Source organism: Notechis scutatus, chromosome Z (genome assembly GCF_049901735.1).
Source record: "Notechis scutatus isolate UNSWTSFEM ecotype Mainland chromosome Z, rNotScu1.2, whole genome shotgun sequence".
NCBI classification, from domain to species: Eukaryota; Metazoa; Chordata; class Lepidosauria; order Squamata; family Elapidae; genus Notechis; species Notechis scutatus.
In genome coordinates, this window is record NC_142025.1 from 63,888,460 (window position 1) to 63,907,323 (window position 18,864).

At 38.7% G+C, this 18,864-nt stretch overlaps 1 protein-coding gene across 13 annotated transcripts in view; it reads left to right on the top strand.

Annotated features, from left to right (window-relative positions):
- AVL9 (AVL9 cell migration associated) overlaps positions 1-18,864 on the top strand; it is an 85,613-nt gene that overhangs the window by 11,167 nt on the left and 55,582 nt on the right. For 8 of the 13 annotated variants that reach the window (XM_087945190.1, XM_087945191.1, XM_087945194.1 and 5 more), the window contains exons 3-8: positions 1,559-1,644; positions 6,789-6,860; positions 8,339-8,428; positions 10,198-10,264; positions 11,256-11,296; positions 11,513-11,551. In XM_087945190.1, coding sequence (XP_087801316.1) covers positions 1,559-1,644; positions 6,789-6,860; positions 8,339-8,428; positions 10,198-10,264; positions 11,256-11,296; positions 11,513-11,551 — 395 coding nt within the window. The remainder of the gene's footprint in view (positions 1-1,558; positions 1,645-6,788; positions 6,861-8,338; positions 8,429-10,197; positions 10,265-11,255; positions 11,297-11,512; positions 11,552-18,864) is intronic. The other 5 variants (XM_087945198.1, XM_087945201.1, XM_087945202.1 and 2 more) reach the window with 1 other exon arrangement.

Here is an 18,864-nt window from a genome sequence, read left to right on the forward strand (position 1 = left end):
ATCCTATCTACTTAAAAATATGCATTTTCCAATCTGAAGGAAGCAAAGGTGCTTTGGACCAGTCATGGGTACTTTCTGTATCTTAAAATAATTGCATCCTTTCAAGACTTGCACAGTAATTATGTAGACTCTGTGAAATATGCATTTCCTGAGCCTCCTTGGCTACTGTGAAACAGCCCAATTCCTTTAAGAAACTGCTGACAGGGTCAGAGAAGGTGTGCTCAATGGATCTGATGCCCACTTTGTATCCAAATAACATATATATCTCTATTTGTCTTGAAAGGCTGCATAAAGCAAATGAACTAGGAATTTTGCAATATGCTGGAAGAAGGAAAGCAACTGAGACATTTGGATGTATATGAAAACCAGTAGAAAAGCTTTTTATGCAGGACCACAAGCCTTGTAAAAAAAACATAGATACTTTAATGAATCATGTATCATATGTATCTTAAGATTATAGTATCTCAAATTTGGAATTAGAATCTTGAAAGTTTTAAAATGCCAGATTTGATAGTATATGTTTAACATAGTATATGTTTAACATAGTATATGTTAAGGATAGTATATGTTTAACATATACTCTGGTCATATATTTTGTTATTGGTTATCTAAATTGATACGATAGCTAACCCTATCCTAATTTAATATTGATTGGGTTCGTAGGTTACTCTAAATAAGGGGTGTCAAACAATTTCATTGAGGGCTACATCAGGATTGTGTTTGATTTCAGGGGACCAGGGTGGATGTGGCCTGGATGGGCATGGCCAGCTCAACATCACTCATGTCAATGCCTGTGGCAGCCCGAGTGTTCTGCCAGTGAAAACAGGCTCCTGAGCTCTGTTTCCTGCTGCAACAGCCTCCTGCAACCCTTTGCCAGCAAAAACGGAGGTCAGGAGGGCTGCTTGCAGCCCTCCTGAGTTCCATTTTTTCTGGGTGAAACACCACAGGCCAGTCCCTCGCTGTATCCAGGGTGGCCCCACAGGCCAGATCTAAGCACCTTGTGGTCTGGATCCAGCCCATAGACCTTGAGTTTGACATCCCTGCTCTAAACAATTGTAGTTTACAAATCACAATGGCTGGATTCACAAATCATGCTAAATTAAAATCTGCAGACCCTATTAATGGCCTTTGTGATATGTGAAGCTAGTGCATAATTATAATTTAGATAGCAACCTATTAGAAAAAAAGTTGAAACTTTCTACTCTCTTCAGCAGGATAATGAATGAGTAGCCTTAAAGGAATCTGAGTGTCAAAAACATTGGAGGTGCTGAACTTTTGTACATATTGATTCAACCATAAAAAATATTCAAACCAAAGAATTATTTCAGTATGATTAAAATCACAACTTTTTTAAAATAGTAAAACTGCTTGGGCTGTTCAGAATAGTCACATGCATATTTCTAATACCAAACCAAAAGGTTGCATTTTTTCCCTGATTACGATGCATTAATTTGAAATTTGGTCCTTATTATTTGGAAAATTATAGTCCCGAAGAAACTTAATGTCTCAATGTGATACTTATAAGGGATATAAAACGATCTCTTCTCTTCTTTTTTAGACACAGTGTTTTTCCATTTGCCACCAAGAAGTGGAGATCGAAGCACAATATATGGGGTCTCTTGTTATAGGCAAATTGAAGCTAAGGTAATTATTCTGAAGTTAGGTAAACATTTGTACTGAAAATTTATTGAAAATGCATTCTTCAACTTACAACTATGGTGGAGCCTGGAATTTCAATCTAAGTTCCTGTTGCAGGCCTATAGTATGTAACCAGATTCAATTTTACACATGTTTACGATGATTGTAAAGCAAGTCACTATGGCGTTAAACAAATTATATGATCATTAAGCATATCCTAGCATTTTCCAATCCTTTGCCAAAAAATGGTTAAAATGTCATAAATTGTAGTCACCTGTTGAACATTACAGATGGCCATAAATGCAAGCTAGTTGCTATGTAACTGAGATGTGATCATGTGACTATAGGGTGGGAAAGGAGCAGTCATAATTTCAACAGTAAGTCATAAGTAGCTTTTTAAAAAATCTGCTATACCTTCAACCAATTGTTAAAAGACCAGTTGTTAGTTGAGGACTGTATACTGAATACTGGTTTTTATATGTTCATTTGATATTGAACATCTGCATGGTTGTTCAAATGCTAAACCAGTATTTTTGAGAATTCAGTTTATTAGCAATATCTAATCATTTGGGGCTTCCCGCAAACATGTACATACAAACAATTAGAAGATAGGTAAAGGAAGAAACTGCTTGAATTCAAACATTCAACTGCTTGCATTCAAATAGTCTTAGTTTCTAACAAGATAGAAATTAAAGTTAGCTCATAAATCTCATTAAAGATTTATAAATGCATAATGTGTGACAATACTTGTTGTAGCATTGGATGTCCAGCTTCTTTAGCCATATGATCACAAAAATGCTTTTATATTAACATATTCCCTATGAAATAAAAGCCAATGACTTTGATCTATAAGTAGTTTGAATAATGATTACATGTTTCTAGAAATTCTTTAGAAAGTGCAGAAGTAATTTTTTTGCTATTTTATCTTCAGATTTAGATACCTGCAAATATAATCCTACTTTGATGTAATATTTATTAAGAATTGTGATTATGCTAATAAATATTAATACAAACTAAACTTGAACAATGAGGAAAGAAATAGTAAAAAGTGCAAGAAAAAAGAACATAGAAAAGATAATGAATGTTATAAAGAAAGATCTTCATTTATTTATAAAATTTATTGGCCGCCCATCTTATCACAGGATAATTCATCACAAGTGTAAACACATTTCATCTCTTTAAAGTTATAAATATTTATTTCCTCATCCCATGTCCCAATTTTGATCAATAGATAAATCTATAAAACATCATCTTTTCAGTCCTGGTATCAGCAGAAAGTCCATAAAGGATAGCCACAAGTAACAACATACTTTGTTTTAAATAAAGCATTTATTTGATAAAGTGAACCAACTCTATATTCCTTCCTTTTATTTCTGACTGTCTTAATCTTTAGTTCATTCAAATATTTTCTTTTTTTAAAAAACAAGTTTTATTAATTTTTAAAACACACAAATCATCATTATTCATTACATGTTTAAACTTTTTTTCATTGTAAATTTAACAAGTCAGATAAATTATGATTCTGTTTTAAACCATTTCCATGTAACATACAAAAACCTCTTATTCAATTTCTCTTTACTTCTCTTTACTCTTATTCAATATCATTATTATTATTTCATCTATTTCTTTCTGACTTAGTTACCATTATTCTCATTCTATATTTCTGCAAGTTTTTACTATCTCCCCCCCAAAAAAACATATACACACAACACACAAAACATAAAAAAAAATCTTTTTGGAAAGTAACTTGGACCCAGGTATCTCTCTCTTCATGGACTTCAATTATATTCATGCTCATCTTACATATCATTACTTATTTTATTTACCATTCTAAGTCTTCTATATTAACTTCTCCACATATTTCACTCTTCTTAATTCTATCTTAATTAATCATCTTAGTTTGAATCATTTTATTTGTATCTTTTGTCCATTCTTTATCATCCCTTTGTCTCATTCCTTATAAAAAAAAAGAAAAGAAGTTTCTCCTGAAATCATTAATCAGAGTATGATGCCTTTCTATCTCCCCCCTAAATTAATCAAATTAACCTTTAAAATAACATCCAATACCCAGTCCGATTTTGCTTGGTACATTCTATCTAACTAGTACATCCAGAATAATTAAATACATAATTAGGCAATAAATCCAGATATTAAAAACAAATACTATAATAAAAATTTTATAATAACATCAATACTATAATCTTATTAAACTCTTTAATTAAAACAGTATTCTAAACCTCCCTTATTATTAAATTTTAAAACCAACCATTATTAAACATTTTAACATTTTAATCTCTTATCAACTCTTAAACCATTACAATACTACCATCTCATCTTATGTACCTTGCAAAATCTTTTTGAAGAAATTATACTTTATCCATTATCCCTAAAAAAAAATTCCTTATTTCCATTTAATTTCAAAACATTGTAGCTTTTCTCCACCTTTTCCCTTTCTTTCTTCTCCCAACAAACCTTTCTACCCCCACTTCTTCTAGCCTCTGCCTTACTGGCTTCCCTTCTCTGTCGTGTTCCTTTTCCCTTTTGTTTACTATCATCATATTGATTTTGCACCTTATTTTTCCCTTTCTTAAATGTTTTTTTAGATCTTAAGTCCTTTAGTTCTCTTCTTTTCTCTCTTCCTTCTTTCTTGATCAAATTCTGAGATTCATTAAAGATGGCTTCTTCCTTTCTTTCTTGTTCCTCTGCTGTCTTCATCTGTTGTAATGTTTGTTGATAGTTAGTAGCGCCATTTCTAAAAAAAAGGAAAGCTTCTTCCACACCATCTTTACCATTTTTTTTTTGCTTGCTCATATTCTTTTCTCAGTTCCTCAACAGAGAAAGCCATTATAAATCTTTTCTTTTCTTTTCCCCTTCTTTCTTCTTACAACAACCAGAATATTCCAAAGAAAATAAAAAAATAAAGCAGTCCCAAAGTTATCAGTCAGTCCAAACCAAGGCAGAGTTCTCACTTTCTCCTTCTGGGGTAATATCAATCAAAGAGAAAGAAAGTCCAATTCTGTTTAAAATCTTATTACAATATATTCTAGTCTTCAAATCCTTAAGGCATCTCCTCCAACAAAGTCTTAGCATACAAATATTTTCTTTTTAATCCTCTCTCTTCCCACTCATCGCTTAAAACCACTTTTCACCTAAAAAAAAATAGGTTTCTTAATATCCAGTTATTTATTCCGTAGGAAAAGAGGGTAAGCTATCCTTTCAGCACCATCAAACTGCCGCTTTTTTCCTCTTCTGGCAGGTATTATTCAGAAAGTCATACTTTTCAGGAATTTTATTAAATATGTCTTAGAGTCCTAGGAGCCAAGAAAAACTTTCTCCTTTCAAGCACTTTCTCCACTTCCTCCTGCGCATTCTTACCCGGCTGCCAGCTTCTTTGTGGCGGCCATTACGGACCGCCGCTGCACCGTCCTGGGAAAAGGGGTTCTACGGTCGGGGAGGGTCTGCAACACCCCCAAACCCCTCTCCGGATCCCCCTACCTTCAGCTGCCCCTGCAGGGCAGCCTAGCTCCGCACCCGTCTGGGTCAGAGCCCCAAAAACGGCTAGCGCGGCAGGGATCGCGCAGCTTCGCAAATCCCTGCCGCTCATGGCCGACAAACCGGAAGTCCCAAATATTTTCTTGAGATTTGTTTTCTCTTCTTCTTTGTCTCATCTCACAAAATTTTTCAAGACTTAACAACTCTTTTTTGTAAATTAAATAGGAAAAAAATTACTGGGATCACTCTCTTGATTTGTCATTTGTATTTCTTTTTTAAATTTTAATTTTTCACTCAGTTTCATTTACAGAGCCAATCAAACATCCTTTTATAAATTTTTCTCTTGGCCTGGAAGTTGTAAATCCACTTTCAATACCATCTCTATCTTATCAGATAAAATTTATTCTACATCTGAGTATGCTTCAGTAACATCTTTTGGTCATAGTCTGTCCATAGAAGCAGCCATCATTGTTGATAGCATGGATATTGTAGCTACTATTTTCTGATTCCATTCTTCAGAAGTCTCTCCTTCAGTATTTTTATTGTCATAATGTTTTGTATATTACAGTCTTATATATCTTTATCTAAAATCTTTAGTCCCCTCTGCGATCCAATTTTTCAAAGCACAACATTGCTTATCTATGTTATGTCTCCTAAAACAAAAACAGGATCTATTTCCCATGACAATTTTTTTGTTTTATAATTAATTCCAAAATCTTATTGTAAAAGTTTCAACATTCCAAATTTATCTGGACCTTTAGTCCACTGAAAGCTTCTAAGATCAATTTTTTTAGTTTTCATTTTTATTTCAGATTCTTTTAATTAATTAAATTTATAATTAACTTTTTCATTGAGAATTCAGATTCACAGAAGGAATTTTAAACATGTCATTCCGAAGATCTTTTAATAGCTTAGAAGTAATTACTGTACGATTTCCAGAAGTGATTAGAAAATTAGGTTTGCAAATTTAGTATCCTTTAAAAGTCTCTGCTGCTGTTATAAGCAAGATGGCTAATCCTATTCTTGGCTCTGCTTTCACATAGCCATCTTAAGTTCACCATAGTTTCCATGGAAATCACCCAAATATATTCCTACTTTCTGAGAATTTCTACTTCATTTATTATATAAGCTATTTGATATCTTGTCCTATTAAAAATCAATAACATTAGTAATTTATAAAATCATTTTAGTTTCCAACTGTAGTTGCATCTATCATCTATATTCAAAGGATGGATATGATAATTTGAATAGTTTTAACGTAGGATCAAAGTTCTATATACTATACAGGAAGTGATTAAGTATTTTAATTGTTCCAAATTAATAATAACTTCCCAAATAGATTTATTTTGTAGAAAATAAAATGAGTAAAATAGCGACAAACACAAGAAACCAATGGGTTCGCATAACATTAACTCCAAACAAGTCCCATGGTACCTTTCCATGATGTGACTTTTTCTAATGTAATGCTTTAATATTTCCCTATTATATTCTTTCTCTTTCAGTAAAATGGATCTTGCCTTCAGTCAAATTGCTAGACTATTTTTTTCTAGATTATTAAAGTTAGTAAATAAATGTCATATTTTAGTGAAAAAAATGTTTGCTTTTAAATGGAAATACATTAAGAAAAGCTTTTTAAGTTTAGTTTTTCTTCCTTTAAGGCATTGAAAGTACGGCAAGTAGACATTACTCGGGAAACAGTACAGAAAAGTGTATGTGTTCTAAGTCAGCTGGTAAGAGATAAGATAACATATGATGCTTTGTTTTTGGATGTTTATATTAGATATGAATAATTGCATGAACTGAAATCTGAATCAAAGTTATCCTTTCCAGAGGATTTGTTTGATAGAGAAAAATACTCTGTATAAACAGTTAAATAAGAGCAACCCAACTGGATATGCCCATATTTTTCAACATAGCATATTGTGATGTAGGGTACAAAAAATTATTGAAGCTTATACTGTTAAAGTCTTTTTCCAGCTTTAAGTTCCACTCATGTGAAACTAAATTTAGAAAATGACATTCAATTCCTGCTCCAGTTTTAAGAGAAAGAAGACTATGATTCCTTACATGATTTAGATCTAAATACTTGTCTTCCTAGTCTTGTCTCCCAGTTTGTTAATCTGTTACAACACCAGTTTTTAATGAAATAGAATGAGATATTTTGCCCATATTTTACTGTATTAGTATCTAATGTTTTGAATAAAAGCATATTCATAAAAAAACACAGATGTATGCACAATTAAACCCAGTGTTGCTTTGAAAGCCACATATCCCAAAAGTGCTTTTTCAAGAGGCAACTGGACTTTCTGTTTTTTTCTTTTGTTTCTCATCCAAGAAGCTTCTTCAACTCTGACTGGATGTGGGGAATGGAAGGATTTATACTCCTTGCAGACATCTGGCCATTTGCATTCTTTTCGTGAGTCGTTAAAATCACTTGGAGGTTTATCTGTGTCATCAGGATGTGTGGAGTCTTCTTGGAACTGTTGAAATGACTGTGTTGTAGATTGGAGACAGATGATGTTTTATCCGTCCTTCTCCCTCCCCCTCTGTTGAGAGAAGGCTGTTCAATTTTGATACAGATGGCCTCTTTGACCCTTCTCTCAAACTACAGGTCCTCCCTGTCCAATATTGGGTCATAGAGGCCATCTATATCAAAATTGAACAGCCTTCTCTCAACAGAGGGGAAGGGATACAACATCATCTGCCTCCAATCTACAACACAGTCATTTCAGCAGTTCCAAGAAGGCTCCATACCCATTGCCACTGGTGACCCTGATGACACTGATAAACCTCCAGGTGATCTTAACTACGCGCTAAAAGAATGCAAATGACAGTCTGCAAGGAGTATAAATCCTTCCATTCCCCACCATCCAGTCAGAACTGAAGAAGCTTCTTGGATGAGAAGCGAAACATCTTCAAAGAAAAAAGCCCAGAAAATCCAGTTGCCTCTTGAAAAGCATCCTTGGGGCAACCATGACCTGGATGACTGAGAGTCTCCATAGAAAATGAAATCCAGATCTTACTGTATAGAATAACTGACCATTCCAATTCATATTCATAAATTAGCTGCAACTGTATATGATATATGGCTTGAAGAATATGCAGTGTATTCAGATTATTCAAATTCATCTGTTTTTAATGACTAGATTGTGTTATTACTACATTGTTTGGCTTTGTTGATATAACATGATGCTCTGTTTCTTGCAAGCCTCTATATGGGCTACTTCAAGCTAAGTTGCAGCTAATTACGCATGCCTACTTTGAAGAGAAAGACTTCTCACAAATTTCAATTCTTAAGGTATGTTTTAAATATACAAAAGTAAGAGAGGGAGGGAGAGGGAGGGAGGGGAGGGAGAGAGAGGGAAAAAGTGAGAGCACATTCAGTAACATTAAAAGTGGAATGGAGAACCCATTGCTGATAGAAGAGTCCATGATCAGAGTCCATGATCAGAATAGAATGGAAGATTCTGCTTAATGATATTCTTTGCAACACAGATAGTCCCCATCTAATGACTAGTTGTTCAATGATAAGTAGCACTGATGAGTGCTGGTTAATGTCTGGTCCCCAAAGTTATGATCATTGCAGTGCCTCCAGTTACATGATCAATATTTGGATGCTTGGCAGCCCATCTGCACTTATGACCACAGGGACTTTTCAACTATTTGTTTGTTTGTTTGTTTGTTTATATTTATATTTTTATTTTTATTTATTTTGATTTGTCAATCACTTACAAGATAATAGGTATAAGTATATGCATAGTTATGAATACATGAAATGAGTACATATAAGAAAAATAAAAGAAACAATAGGACAGGGACGGTAGGCACTTTGGTGCGCTTATGCACGCCCCCTACAGACCTCTTAGGAAAGGGGTGAGGTCAATAGTAGACAGTCTAAAGTTAACGTTTTTGGGGTTTGGGGAAGAAACCACAGAGTCAGGTAGAATATTCCAGACATTGACCACTCTGTTGCTGAAGTTGTATTTCCTGCAATCAAGTTTGGTGTGGTTAACCTTGAGTTTGTATCTATTGTTTGTTCTTGTGTTGTTATGGTTGAAGCTGAAGTATTCATTGAAAGGTAAGTCATTGCAATGTATGATTTTATATACCATACTTAGATCAGACCGAAGATGGCGTAATTCAAGGTTTTCTAGGTCTAGAATTTCAAGTCTGGTGGCATAAGGTATTCTGCAATGAGTAGAGGAGTGGAGAACTCTTCTTGTGAAATATTTCTGGACTTTCTCAACTGTGCTAATATCAGATACGTAATGTGGGTTCCAGACTGATGAGCTGTATTCGAGTATCTTGCCTATCTTTCCCTCATCTTTGCTCTTTAGGCCACCTGCAAGACTGCTGGTCTTGGCGCCCTGTGCTCTGCTGGCCCTGATTTTTGTCAGAGCTTTAAAAAATCTGTTTTGGAAGTTCGTATCCTTGTCCAAATTGCATGCAGCCCTTGTCTAATTTGAAAAGATTGCAAGAAGGTCACAGGTTTAAGAAGGCCTAGTGCAAGAGCAGCTGCCTTGCACAGGGCCAAGCTGGGTGTGCCTCAAACAGCAGTAGCAGAAGGAAGAAGATGCAAATGTCACCTGGGGGTGGCAGGGCTCACATAGCCTTGTAACATTCAGGCCTGCTGAATGTTAGTTTCCTCTTACCTGTTATTTACAAAGAGAAACTTGATCCAACCAGGTGTCCATTGTTAGTAAGCTAGAAGGCAGTTTCTAGCAAGACTCTGACAGCCAGTTTTGTATACTTTCTGAAAGAATATTCTATTTAAAAGCTATTGAAACTATTGCTAAGGGATGTTTTTGAAAGCTACATGCACACATTATTTGCAGAATAGCATACTGTATACAAAATCTTTGCAAAATTCCATTAAAGCAGTTTTGGACCCCAGGATTCTAAAGGTTGAATAACTATATCTTTTTTTGAGAGACTCAAAAAAGTTAGCTCTCTTAGAAAAACTATTTTGGTATATTTTTCTTATAGAAAGTAGACCTATTCCTTTTCCCTCTAAAGTTACTTTTAAAAAAAGGATGCTTATGCTTTCAATATTTTATTGTTTTTCAGGAACTTTATGAACACATGAATAGCTCACTGGGAGGGGGCTCACTGGAATGGTCACAAGTTTATCTCGGTAAGGTAACATAACGCTTCCAATTTTTATAAGTATTTTATAACATATAAAGCTTAATGCCAATCCTGTAAGTCTGAAAAAAATTACCAGTTATTTTGATTTTCTTTCCCATTTGTCAAGCACCTGTGTATCATGATTTGTGTGTCATGTATCATAAAAATATTAGGTGTTATGTTCAACTTCTTTTTTTGCATTTCAATTTCTTTCTGAGGAATTTCTTACAAAATAGTTTTTAGAAACCACAACCACAATATTAAACATGTGTTATTGAAACAGATCATTCAAACTTCCTTCCTTTTTTCTCTTGGAGGATTTGATATGAGGATTTAAAATCCATAAAAGTTAAAAAAAAAAAGTCCAAGAACTAGACTTTTTTTCAATATAACTTTATCCTATTCTTCCTGCTTTAATTCATACTGTCAGCAAACTTCTCTAATGTACAGTATCCAAATAAATATACAGTATATGACAAAAGTTATTGCACCAGGTTTACACAAATGAAAATATAAATGACCAACACAGTCACATCTTGTCTAAAATATTCATTATATTAAGTAAATAATATAATGCTCAGTGATGAGAAATAGTATTGTCAGTTGATATTTCCTTCAAAAACTTGCCCGATGTTTTAAAGCAATAGTAGACAAAGAAGACACACAATGCAATAAAAATACTTTTTTTCTTATTGGTGGTAGAAATTCAGGATGCTTCTCATGGTAAAATGAATAATGAGGCAGATCTGCACTCTAGCTGCTTATAAAGACTTTACATTCACCTATCTGACTGCAGAGTTAGAAATTTTAGGCTGTGAAAATTTGATGTTTTATATGAAGAGATATTATCTAAATAACAGTTCACAATATTGCATTTCTACCACTCCAAAAAATGAATTCATATGTATAGTAAATGGAAACAGGTAAGACTCTTAGAAGATTTCAAAGTGTTAGTTGCTTTTATTAAAATGTACCATTTTCCTCTCCATTGTTTTTAGGCCTGTCCCCACGAGATCTTGTTCTTCAATTTAGACACAAGGTATGTTATAAAATTGAAATGTGCATAACTATTTCCACTTTTTTTGAAACTTAAAAAAACAATATGTAGTTACAGATATAAGTAAATAAAAGAAGAATTTTCTGGATCTATATTGTACATTGACATGACATTTGAATACTTTAAGCATAGGGTCATTTATAAATACATTGCTGGACTATTAAAGTTTTAAGATTTCTCTTTCTTTATGTTTTAAAGGTTTTAATTCTTTTTAAGTTGATTCTTCTAGAAAAAAAGGTAAGATTATTCTCATATTTCCTAAAAGGCAAAATATATGACTTCATTAACATTATTTCATTAATACTTATGGAGATGCATTATTCCTTTATGCAGTTAACCAGGATGGAGAAGTGCTTATTTTCCCACGAGCTGCTCAGAGCATCCAGTAGTGGGAGGTGCTTCAGTCTCTGCTTATCTAGGCTGGGCTTAATTTGCAGAACACTCCTCCTCCTCCATGGGACTCCTCCCTAGCGTTCCCCAGTTTTGGCTCAGCCTTGTGTGAGATAGGCAGTGCTTCTTGTTAATCCTTGGCCGAAACAGGAGAATTCTCTTTAAGGTTTGCAGATAGTCAATTGTTCTTTCCTTACCAACGCTGCCCTTGCCATCTGGCCGTTGGGGATCGCATTACCAGGAAGCGCTCCTAAGCGCAGGGAGGCTTCGATTTCATTTCGCCCCCACCAACCGCTAGCCCTACCTTTGCCATTACGATCGCCGAGCTGCTTTATCATTTAAACGGTGAGGCTTTTTTTCTCACGCTCTCTTCTGAGTCATATCGCAGTTTCTCCTTTCCCCCAAGAACGCCGTTTAGGGGTGGAGGTGTAATTGCCTCGTTATTTCACCCCTCCCTGCAGGTTTAGCCCTAAGGGAAGGCTGTTGGAGCTTATCTCTTTTTCTTGGCGGGAGATTGCTGCTAGCATGCGCGCCACAAATAACGTCCGGTCGCCATTTTTTTTTTCTGTCAAGGGACCGCGTGGCCGTGTTGAATGCTAATTCAATAGACTGTGTGAGGTAATCCTTATTCCGGATTGAAGGTTTTTTTCACACAAAATACCCCAAGGAATCATTACAACCTCGTTTTCAACATATTCGAGGCTTTTGTTAATTTGTGTTGTTGGCTCAACCCTCACAGTTCTCCCTATCCAGCGGCACAACAGAGAGCACCTAGGCCAGCGTCCGCCTGTGCAGGGAAGCTGTTGAAGGCCTGAGAGTGATTATTTGGCCTGCTAGGCGTTCTCAATTTGGCTGATTAGGACATCCAAATTTGATATATATTTGCACCCATACACTCTGATAATATTAATCACACCAATATAATAATACTGGCAATTTCATAACAATAATACATTAATTGTTGAGATACGACTCAATTTTGAAGCAGATATCCATATTTTAAAAAAAACTTTTAAAAAACGGGGGATTTGATTTCAGGGCACCTTGTCTATTCTTGGCCAGGTCCCTGGGCGCGCCAACCACCTACACAATATAGCATTAAATAATGAGCATACTGGTCCTTTTATAATCACAATGCAGGGGGTAGTGGTTCACCCTCCTCAACTTCAAGGGACAAATCCAAATCTCAACACAATCCTAAGCAAAAAAAAAAAAAAAAAGGACACCTACAGAAAAGGATGCCAACAGGCGCCACAAGGCTCTGGAAAAACAAATAGATAAGTGCACACAGGAGGCACACAGGACCTCTCAAGCCTTCTCACCCCACAGTCCAGAGCCGTCCTCCTCTTTCCTCCCTCCTACCCCCCTAGATCTCTCCCTCTCATCCAGGCGCAGCGTGGCTCCCCTGAGTCAACAGGCCCAGTCAGCTCAATCACCAACCATGCGAAGAATACCTGAAGCGATGTTCACACCAATGGCTGCCGGTCTTCGACAGGAACAATCTCTTCCAGAGGATGTGCCAGAGTGAATGAAGACCTGGATGGAGATGACGATCTGTCAGGGAATCGCAGCAGGCCTGCAACATGCGGTTCTGACCAGGGATCATCCCACACCTGCTGAGTATGATTCGCAATCAGTTTGGTCATTGGCCAAGTCGGAGCTACACTATACCCAGGTACAGTGTCAAGGGGGTATGCTCCTACAGGAGCCGCAGGAGAGCAGGAGGAGGAGGCGGAAGAGGTGGAACACATTGAACACATGGACCAGAGTGAATCAGAATCAATGCATGATACTGACCTGGCCATGTCGGAAACAGACCCCTTAGAAAGGGGGATGTCTGAGGATGAGGGCCTCGTTCCCGACCAACCGGTATTTAAAGGCTTGTTCCAGCCACAACTTTCCAAATCTCTATTATTCAAGGCCAAAAATACTGTGCGGCTGGACAAGCCAGCCCCTTCTACCACTCCAACTCCATCAGACGAAGGACCAGAGGATCTCATTTTCACCCAACCTGTAGTTGAGGCAGACGTGATTCCAGTCCTTCACATGTCTGCAGACCTGGTACAGAAACAGTGGGCTTCTGCAGTAGTGTTCCCGGCCCCCACTGGTTACAACAGGAAATTCTTTAATTTGGCCCCAGATTTCTTAAAATTGTTGAATACTCCTGAGGTAGATGTACCCATTGTGGGATGAGCGTCCTTGTCCTCCATTCCCAGTGAGGCGCTGGAGGCATTAAAGCCGGAGGACAAACTGGCCAAGCTAGCCCTACGCAGGGCCCATCAGTCTGATGCGTGGACCATCAGAGCGGCCACAGCCGCTTCCTTCTTTACCCGTTCTTCCCTCAGATGGCTCCGGCTATTACGGGAGCATGTCCCCAATTCCAACACTAGAGCACACCAAGACATTGCAAAGCTTATAGCAGCCGCCGAATTCTCAGCTGACGCAACCTTTCATGCAGTTAAGTTTTCAGCCAGAGCCATCACTTCACATGTCTCACAGCGCGACGCTTGCTATGGTTAAAGAACTGGCAAGCGGATATTAAACATAAATGCAAGCTCGCTTCATCTCCTCTAGGGGGAGACAGACTGTTTGGCCCTTCCCTCGATCCGCTACTCATCGAGACTCAAAATAAAAAGAAAATTTTACCCTCCCTTTTTCGGAGGTCAGACCCTAGAGACCCTCAGTCCTTTTGGAGGGGATCCTTTCGGCCCTTTTATCAGGGACTGTTCTCAACCAGATGCCAGAGATCCCCACATTTCCGAACAGGGCAACAGCCAGAAAGGTCAGACTTTGGGGATAGGAATAGAAGGGGTGGCCAACCCAAGAAATCCTTCCGAGGAGCGGGAAATAGATTTTTCCGGCGTCCAAGATAACCCCATGGACCCGCCTCCCATTGGCGGCCACCTTAAATTATTCGCGGACCAATGGGACTCCCCAACATCTGATTCCTGGGTCAGAGACATGATCAGATTCGGCCTCACGCTGGAGTTTCAATCCGCTCCCCCAGACTTCTTTATGTCGTGCCCTCTTTCCAGAGATCCGGTTAAACGAGGTCTTATGGAAACAGCTATTCAGCACCTACTGGACATACGAGCCATCCAACCAGTAGTACCGACTAACGAGGGCGAGGTTTTCTATTCACATCTTTTCATTGTTCCCAAAAGTTCAGGGGGGTGGAGAGCAATCTTGGATTTGAAATGCCTTAATCAATTTTTAGTATATCGCAAATTTAAAATGCACACCCTACAATCTATCTTACTTGGTATCAGAAAAGGTGACATCCTTACATCTATAGATCTGACGGAGGCATACTTACATATTTCAATTCGGCCTTACCACTATAAATTTTTAAGATTCTGTTATAATAATCTCCATTTTGAATAAGTGGCTCTTCCCTTCGGACTAGCCGCTGCCCCCAGGACCTTCACAAAGGTTCTTGCAGCCCTCGCTGCTCATCTCCGGGGTGTCCCCATACAACTGCAGTGTTACCTCGATATCTTAATTCTGTCATCTTCTGTTCATCAATCAGTCATAGATACTCAGACCACATTACACTCCCTACAACTACACAGGTTCTCAATCAATTGGGAAAAGAGTCATTTACACCTTCAACTCGATTAATCCATCTGGGGGCAGTCATAGATACAGTGGAAGGCAAAGTTTTCCTGTCACCAGATAGACAAAACAGCATTCATCAATTAGTTAAGGAGGTCAGGGTTCATAGGAGGGTGTCCCTAGCTGATTTATCAAAAGTTTTAGGCAAGATGATCTCATGTATATCAATTATTCCTTGGGCCCGGCTCCACACTAGATCCCTCCAGTGGTTCCTGCTCCCGTACCAGCGATCCGGCCGAAGCAACTCCAAATACAAGGTCAAAGTTCCATCACAGGTCCTCATATCTCTCCTCTGGTGGACCAGACCAGCCATAAACAAAGGTTGCCTATTCAAAGAGCCCCACAGTCTTACCATCACCACCGATGCCAGCCTGATTGGATGGGGAGCTCACTTTCAATCGCTCACAGCCCAAGGCTGCTGGTCCTCCATAGAACGATCGCGCAGCATAAACTGGCTGGAGCTTTGAGCAGCACACCTGGCTCTCCGCAGCTTCCTTCCACAGGTACGCAACCAACACATATTAATATTGACCGACAACGTAACCGCAGCTCACATAAACAGGGGACTCAGTCGAAACACCTCATGCGAGAAGCGGAGCGTTTGTGTCGTTGGGCAGAGAGCAACCTGATTTCCATCAGAGCAGAACACATTTCAGGACTGTCGAATACACAGGCAGATTGGCTAAGCAGGGCCACGATAGATCCATCGGAGTGGCGCCTCCATCCGACCCCCTTTCAAGAGGCGGTCAGGACATTTGGGCAGCCAGTAGTAGACCTGTTCGCTTCCCCACTCAACACTCAGCTCCTGCGATTTCTTTCCAGATACCCCTCACAAAGAGTGGAGAATTTCAATGCGCTCCATTGCCGTTGGCCCCTGAGGCTTCTGTACGCATTCCCGCCACTTCCACTGATCCCCAAGGTCATCCAGAAGCTGCTCGACGAGAGGGCGAAACTGCTTCTGGTAGCTCCCTAATCTATCTGTATCACCACCATGGAGAATTCTGCCAGACAGGGTCTTGTTAACCCAAGGACCCCTTCAACCTTCGGACCCTCAATGGTTGCACCTGACCATCTGGAAGTTGAGCGGAATCGTCTGAAGAGCGAAAAGTTTTCCAACATCGCCACCATCCAAGCTGCCAGACGCCCCTCAACAACTCGCACCTACAATGCCACGTGGTCCAGTTCTACAAATGGTGTACCAAGTCTCAAATTGATCCCATTTCTCCATCTGTGGCGCAGATCCTAGAGTTCTTACAAGAGGGGCTTGACAAGAGATTATCACCTAATATGTTGAAAAGACAAGTGGCAGCCTTGGCGTCAGTCATCACTTCTGAAGGTCTCCTATCCCTTTCCCATCATCCATGCATACAGTGTTTCCTTCGAGGAGCCACAAACTTACGCCGGCCAACGGTTCACCGTTATCCCACTTGGGACCTTAACAAGGTCCTTCTTGCACTCACTAAGTGCCCTTTCGAGCCTTTGCAATCGTCAAGTCTCCAATTTCTGATGTATAAAGTAGTTTTTCTTGTAGCGATCACTTCCGCTCGTCGTATTTCAGAACTGGCAGCCTTGTCGATCAGACAAGCTCTTTGCGTCTTCCATTCTGACAGGGTCGTCCTTCGTCCCGATCCTATATTCATACCCAAAGTTAATTCAGCCTTTCTCAGGGCACAAGAACTGATACTTCCTAATTTTTGTCCCAGGCCATCCCAAGGACTGGAATGACAATGGCATTGGCTGGACGTGAGGTGAGCGTTACGAATATATATTCACCGCACAGCCTCTTTTAGAAAAACAGAGGCTTTATTTGTGTCTTTCAGCCCAACAATCGGGGATGCAAGGTCTCATCCTCCACAATAGGCTGTTGGCTAGGGGCTGCAATAGCGAAAACTTATCAGACTCAAGCACTTCAGGTGCCCAGGGGCATAACAGCTCATTCAACAAGGAACGCCGCAACATCGGCAGCATGGGCCACGCAAGCACCAATCACTGACATCTGTTGTGCCGCAACCTGGGCCTCTCCATCGCCTTTCATTAGGCATTATAAAATGTGTTTGCATCAGCCGAGGCCACCTTTGGCAGAAGGGTTCTGCAGTGGGTCCATAGGGACCAGGAGGGGATCCCAAGACAGACGGAGTCCCTCCTGTAGGACAGGCCAAGCTTTGGTATGTCCCACTACTGGATGCTCTGGCATTTCGTGGGAGAAGGGGTGTTGGTGCTTTCCTGACATGCCCATTCTCCTTGAGCTGCGAAGAGCATCCAGCCCCACCCTCTTCCGTCTGGTGGGATCCTGTTTCGGCCAACAAATTTTTACAGTATTAAGGGCGAGGGTGTTTGTTTCTCTCATCTTCGCCAAAACTGGGGAACACTGCGGAGGAGTCCCGTGGAGGAGGAGGAGCGTTCTGCAAATTAAGCCCAGCCTAGATAAGCAGAGATTGAAGCACCTCCCACTACTGGATGCTCTTCGCAGCTAAAGGAGAACGGGCTTGTCAGGTAAGCACCAATGCCCCTTCTGTTCATTTTCTGTAGATTTATTCATGTTTCCATCAATGTTATTTGCTATCTTACGATAAGTTACAGTTTGCTAGTGAAATTAAGTCACTTGCTTCCTCTCTTTAAACAGACACATAAACCTGATTTATGTTATTTATCTATTAAACTGATTTTTAAACTATCTAACTCTGGATTCTGAGCATAGCACATACAAAACAATGAAATGGAAAAACTTCATAGAGTCCCCTGGACAGAACAGCAACCAAATTTCTTCCCCACTTGCAGAAGAAAAACAGTCAAAAAGACACCAACCCAAAACACAGAGAAGGAGCCGTGGTTATAGTGGTATTTTAATGTTGGTATGGCAAAAAGTTTTTCAAATATTTAGCCTACAACATGTATCCTCTGTTGGCCCTGATTATTAATCAAGAGAATATAATACATAATAGGCCTTATCTTACATCTTACATACAAATCTACAGGAGCCTTTGATTAGAAAATGTAAAATATACTCATTATAGAGAATGAAAGAAATAAAACTCTATAGTTGAATCTAGAAAAGAAAATTATATCCAAAATAAAAAAAGTTTTAATAATCAAAGTAACAGCTTATCTTCCAGAACATATACAGGTGAAACTTGACAAATTAGAATATCATGCAAAAGTTCATTTATTTCAGGAATGCAACATAAAAGGTGAAACTAATATATGAGATAGACTCGTTACATGCAAAGCAAGATAGTTCAAGCTGTGATTTGTCATAATTGTGATGATTATGGCTTACAGCTCATGAAAACCCCAAATCCACAATCTCAGATTAGAATATTGTGAAAAGGTTCAATATTCTAGGCTCAAAGTGTCCCACTCTAATCAGCTAATTAAGCCATAACACCTGCAAAGGGTTCCTGAGCCTTTAAATGGTCTCAGTCTGGTTCAATAGGAATCACAATCATGGGAAAGACTGTTGACCTGACAGTTGTGCAGAAAACCATCATTGACACCCTCCATAAGGAGGGAAAGCCTCAAAAGGTAATTGCAAAAGAAGTTGGATG